The 5,872-nt window shown below is 49.5% G+C and overlaps 1 protein-coding gene across 1 annotated transcript in view; it reads right to left on the bottom strand.

The window, feature by feature from the left end:
- The window catches only part of GNAL (G protein subunit alpha L), a 206,115-nt gene that overhangs the window by 10,096 nt on the left and 190,147 nt on the right, over positions 1–5,872 (bottom strand). The window contains 3 exon segments of the mRNA XM_017868805.1: positions 1,614–1,734; positions 2,749–2,807; positions 5,365–5,438. Of these exon segments, the coding sequence (XP_017724294.1) occupies positions 1,614–1,734; positions 2,749–2,807; positions 5,365–5,438 (254 nt within the window).

Genomic DNA, 5,872 nt, shown 5'->3' with positions numbered 1-5,872 from the left:
AGACAGAGTCTCGCTCTGTTGCCCAGGCTGGAGTGCAGCGGCGCAATCTCAGCTCACCACAACCTCCACCTCCCAGGTTCAAGTGATTCTCATGCCTCGGCCTCCTGAGTAGCTGGGACTACAGGCTCCCACCACCACGCCTGGCTAATTTTTGTACTTTTAGTAGAGACGGGGTTTCGCCATTTTGGTCAGGTTGGTCTCGAACTCCTGATCTCAGGTGATCCTCCTGCCTTGGCCTCCCAAAGTGCTGGGATTACAGGCGTGAGCCACTGTTCCTGGCCCCTAAACTGGTACTTCCTAAATTTTAAAAACCAAACAAAACCGATTTCGAACCCTAGATATAGAATCATCCCTGGATACCCGTGGGGGATTGGTCTACGACTCCCTGTGAAAACCAAAATCTGAGGAGGCTGCCTTGTATGAAATGGTGTAGTATTTGCATATAACCCATGACTACCCTCCCATGTGCTTAAATCATCTCCACATTACCTAAAATACCTAACACAATGTAAAAGAGCCACCGTGCCCGGCTGAATTTTTGTATATTTTGTAGAGACGGGGTTTCAACATGTTGCCCAGGCTGGTCTCCAGCTCCTGAGCTAAAACAATTCCCCTGTCTCAGCCTCCCAAAGTGCTGGGATTACAGATGTAAGCCACTGTAATCTTGTATTATTTTTTGTTGTTGTATTGCTATCTTAAATTTATTTTTGAATATTTTCAATCTATGGTTGGTTGAATCTGTAGATATGGAACCTGAAGATATGGAAGGGTGAATGTAATCTTAGGCTTTCAAAACAGAGACCTAAATTTTCTTGACAAAGCACTATCAGAACTTCATCAAAGAATACTCCACACTGGCCGGGCGTGGTGGCTCACACCTGTAATCCCAGCACTTTGGGAGGCCAAGGTGGGCGGATCACGAGGTCAGGAGATCAAGACCATCCTGGCTAACACGGTGAAACCCCGCCTCTACTAAAAACACAAAAAATTAGCCGGGCGTGGTGGCGGGCGCCTGTAGTCCCAGCAACTCGGGAGGCTGAGGCAGGAGAATGGCGTGAACCCGGGAGGTGGAACTTGCAGTGGGCTGAGATCATGCCACTGCACTCTAGCCTGGGCGACAGAGTGAGACTCCGTCTCAAAATAAAATAAAATACTCCACATTTTTAGTATGTCTATACAATAGATGAACTAAAAGAGATATTTTGTACAGGATTCATCAGTAAAGAGTGTGTGTGCGGGGCTGTGGGTGTAGGTGTGTGTGTTTTGAGACAGGGTCTTGCTGTGTTGCCCAGGCAGGAGTGCAGTAGTGTGATCGCAGCTCACTGTAACCCTCACCTCCTGGGCTCAAGCGATCCTCCTACCTCAAGCTCCTGAGTAGCTGGGACTACAGGTGTGCACCACCACGCCTGGCTAATCTTTGTATTTTTTTGTAGAGACAGGGTTTCTTCATGTTGCCCAGGCTGGTTTCCAACTCCTGGGCTCAAGTGACACACCGGCCTCGGCCTCCCAGTGTTGAGATTACAGGTGTGAGCCGCAACACCTGGCCTGAGTGTATTTTTAACAAAAGAAAATTTGCAATCCAGTGGTGAGACTGAATTGGTGATTTTTGTCACCTGTTGTTCCAGATGCTTTCAAAAAGATCGAGGGACTCTCTCAGCCTGTTGGTGTTGTTATCTTCTCGAATCACCATGTTGTAGCTACTGCAGGCTGCGACGTAAATGATAGCCGTGACATCTTGGTGGGGAGAAAAAGGAAAGCACCTCAGTTAGACACCCTCGCTGTGGAGTTGCAAGAAAGTACACACGCAGCAGCCACTCAGTTCCACAAAAACATTCACTCAGTGATAGGACTGTTCAGTCACAGAACAGCCTGCCGTGCGCCGTGCACACCACTGGTTGCTTCAGTAACACACTTGATGAAGAGCCCAGCCCAAAAGACGCATGTAAATTTGGGATGCTTAAATGCTTTTTTTTTTTTCTTTTTTTTTGAGGTGAAATTTCACTCTTGTCTCCCAGGCTGGAGTGCAATGGCATGATCTTGGCTCACTGCAACTTCTGCCTCCCAGGTTCAAGTGATTCTCCTGCCTCAGCCTCCCTAGTAGCTAGGATTACAGGCATGTGTCACCATGCCTGGCTAATTTTTGTATTTTTTTCTGAGACATAGTTTTACTCTTGTTGCCCAGGCTGGAGTACAATGGCACAGTCTTGGCTCACTGCAACCTCCGCCTCCCGGGCTCAGGCGATTCGCCTGCCTCAGCCTCCCGGTAGCTGGGATTACAGGCGCATGCCACAACACCCGGCTAATTTTTGCATTTTTAGTAGAGATGGGGTTTCACCATGTTGGTCAGGCTGGTCTCGAACTCCTGACCTCAGGTGATCCACCCACCCTGGCCTCCCAAAATGCTGGGATTACAGGCATGAGCCACCACACCTGGCTAATTTTTGTATTTTTAATAGACCCCTGGTTTCGCCACATTGGCCAGGCTGGTCTTGAACTCCTGACTTCAGGTTATCCACCCTCCTTGGCCTCCCAAGGTGCTGGGATTACAGGCATAAGCCACTGCGCCTGGCCCTTAAATGCTTTTTTTAATGAGATTAGTATCTAAGGAAGGAGAATCATAATCTATAAAATGCTATACTTTACATACTAGTTAGATTAGAGATCATCTAATTCAAAAACAGTTAAGCACAGCAATACTAAGTGTTAGAATTCACTCCCATTTTCTTGAGACAGCATTAAAAAAATCACCATTAAAGCACTGGATCCATTTTCTCCTCTCATCCCTCTGGCCGCCAACATCAAACATGCTGTGGAAGAGCAAGAGGAACACAATTATTTGGGGAAAGCCGGGAACAACCGCACACGTGCTTGCTCTCCTCTTTGGCTATCAGCAGCTTCCAGCGTTCACGCATGGGTCTTGAGTCAGACTCGGGTCACTGGTTGGCCTGCACCATCACTCCCTGTGTGATCCTGGAATACAAGTGGCTCCACCTCTCTCAGCCGCAGTCCCTCCTCAGTCACCCCACAGTGGGGTTACAGGGGTGAGAGATCAAGCAGACAGCAGCCGGCAGTGTCTGAGGTCCCACAGTAGGTCCTTAATAAATCCAGTGGTTACTAGCTCAGTCATGCAAGAGGTTACTTGCTCAGACACTCATGCCTCTCTGAGTATAAGCTAAGTCACTGCCCAGGGCAGATCCTTCCTATGATTTGCTCCAGCTCTCAGGACACTGTGTCCCCTCCCCTGGAGAATTGAGAAACGCTCCTTGCTGATCTGTCTACACTACATGCATCTTATCTCTAGCCACCTCTGCCTGGTGACCTGCACTGGGTCTTGATCATGCCTGGATTCAGTTCAGGCTGCTCTGCCCAGCCCGAGCTGCTTCCTGGTCGTGCCCAGCCAAGGGGACCTCAGCCAGTTCTCTCAGAGTTTCTCAGCTGCACCCTGTACTTCATCAGGCCAGGCCCAGGCCCCTCTTCTCACAGCCCCTGCTCAGCGCACCCCGCGGCCTAAGCCATTTCTCCCTGGGAGAGTTTCTCTACCTACCCAGATTCTGCTGGATCCTTCCGACCTTTGCAGGCGTCCCTGGCTCTGAGATTTCTCCCCTCCCTAAACATAGTGCGTGTGCCTTAGGACCACACGGGCTAGATTGTTTTGTCCTGGGTGGGTATGTTGCTGATCCTATTAGAATTTAATCTGTACATTAGCACACATGGGGCACGCTGAGGTACTTGATGAAAATGGATGAGCTGATGAGCAGAATCCTTTCAAACAAAATCACAAATGTGAGATCCAGCTTCACTGTTAATAATTCCACTATGCCAGGGACCTGGTTATGATGTAGGCAAAACCGCAAGTCATGCCAACTCCATACCGCACTGTGCGCCTCACAGCAGAGAGAGACGTAGCTGGCTTTTCTCCAGCCTGACACTGGCCGTGTGAAGGGTTCTTGGGAAATCTGGAAGTAGGTGCCTGTCACCTGTGCACTGGGGAGAGCGTCGGGTACTGCAGGAGTCTCAGAACACACTGCAAATCATGAAACTCTTGCTCTAAGGGACCTCACCCTTGAGGTCCTCACCCTTGAGGTCCCTTAGAGTCGAGTTGGACACGCTGGGGGTGACTGGACAAGGTATAGGGCAGTAGACCATCAATGGCTGCAGAGTAGATGCAATGGGAATTCTGAGGGGTCACCATGGGCTGAGATTTGAGGGACGCTTGGATGCTTTTTTTTTTTTATTTTAGAGACACCCGGACTGGAGTGAAATGGCCTAATCATGGCCCACAGCTGCCTTGAATTCCTGGGCTTACGAGATCCTCCCACCTCAGCCTCCTGAGTAGCTAGGACCACAGGTGTATGCCATCAAGCTTGGCTAATTTTTTCTTTTTTTTGGTAGAGATAGGGTCTTGCTATGTTGCCCAGGCTGGTCTTGAACACCTGGTCTCAAGCAATCCTACTGCCTTGGCCTCCCAAAGTGCTGAGATTACAGGCATGAGCCACTATGCCTGGCCTGAAGGAAGCTTTCATAGATTTGTGGGGTTTGCTTAGCTCAGGTGGCATCTGAGGCTCAGAGGACAAGATGAACAGAGGCGCTGCGGCAGGAAAAGCTGGGAGAACTGGAAGGGTCCTGAGAGCAGCCCAGCCTGGTGAGGCAGGTGGCAGGTGACAAAGCAGGGCTGGGGAAGGGGCTGGTCACAGGTGGAGGGCTTGGGTCATAGGGTGCAGAGGCAGTAGTGAGCCCCGAACCTTTTTCAGCAGAGGAATAACACGATCCAGGCCATGCTATGGGAAGATTCATTTCGTGGCACTGAGTAGGGCGACTGAAATGGGTAAGCCAGGGGACAGGAGACCAGCCAGGGCCCTGCTGAGAGAGTCCAGGGGCTGGGGAATTGATGGAGCAGGACTAAGGTCACAGCTACGGGGACAAAAAGAGCTTTGTAGCCGGAGAATTAACGTCTTATCATGAGGGAGAGAAATGAAGAAAGTAAGCTCATTTGGCCGAGTTTGCACTTGGGCAACCCAAGAGATGGGCTGGGGACACACAGGAACTGCTCATTTCAGTTCTCAAACTGGGACTGTGCATCTGGAAGATCAAAATTTCATGAGTCTCCTGATCTGAAGAAAGGGCCAATCAAATCTACAACTCAGAGGCAAACACTGCCTTCCTTTCAGGTGTCCTCATTTCTGCGTTAAAGTAGGCAGTAAAATCAACACTTCAACTCTTGCTAGAGTTAGAATCTCACCCCAGCTGCCCTTACTTGAAAGGCCAGCCTTGCACACTCAGGAATGAAGCCTCTTAAACCTCACAACCCTTCGGCTCTGGGACTTCATGAGGCCCTGGGCTGCGCGGCTTTAACAACATACTCACTGAAAGTTTACTTTGTCCACTTGGAATCGTGTCTCAAAAATCCCAGATGTCAGAACTCTGCATCTGAGGAGGTCCTGGGAACAAGAAGAGGGAAGCAAGCTGAGTTACATTACTGTTCTTCAAAGTAAAGCCCGGGTATAACTATACATCATCAATATTTTTCAAATAATTTGTTCCACTGTACAGGAAACAATAATAATTAAGAACTAAGACTGGCTAAGCATGGTGACTCACACCTGTAATCCCCGCACTTTGGGAGACTGAGGCGGGCAGATCACCTGAGGTCAGGAGTTTGAGACCAGCCTGGCCAACATGATGAAACCCTATCTCTACTAAAAATACAAAAAACCAAATTAGCCAGGTGTGGTCACAGGCACCTGTAATCCCAGCTACTTGGGAAGCTGAGGCAGGAGAATCGCTTGAACCTGGGAGGCGGAGGTTGCAGTGAGCTGACATCGTGCCATTGCATTCCAGCCTGGATGACAAGTGAGACTCCGTCTCAAAAAAA

The sequence above is a fragment of the Rhinopithecus bieti genome, unplaced genomic scaffold (assembly GCF_001698545.2).
Source record: "Rhinopithecus bieti isolate Rb0 unplaced genomic scaffold, ASM169854v2 scaffold_4654, whole genome shotgun sequence".
In the NCBI taxonomy this organism is placed as follows: domain Eukaryota; kingdom Metazoa; phylum Chordata; class Mammalia; order Primates; family Cercopithecidae; genus Rhinopithecus; species Rhinopithecus bieti.
Note: the sequence above shows the minus strand (reverse complement) of the source record. Positions and strands in the feature narration are given on the sequence as shown.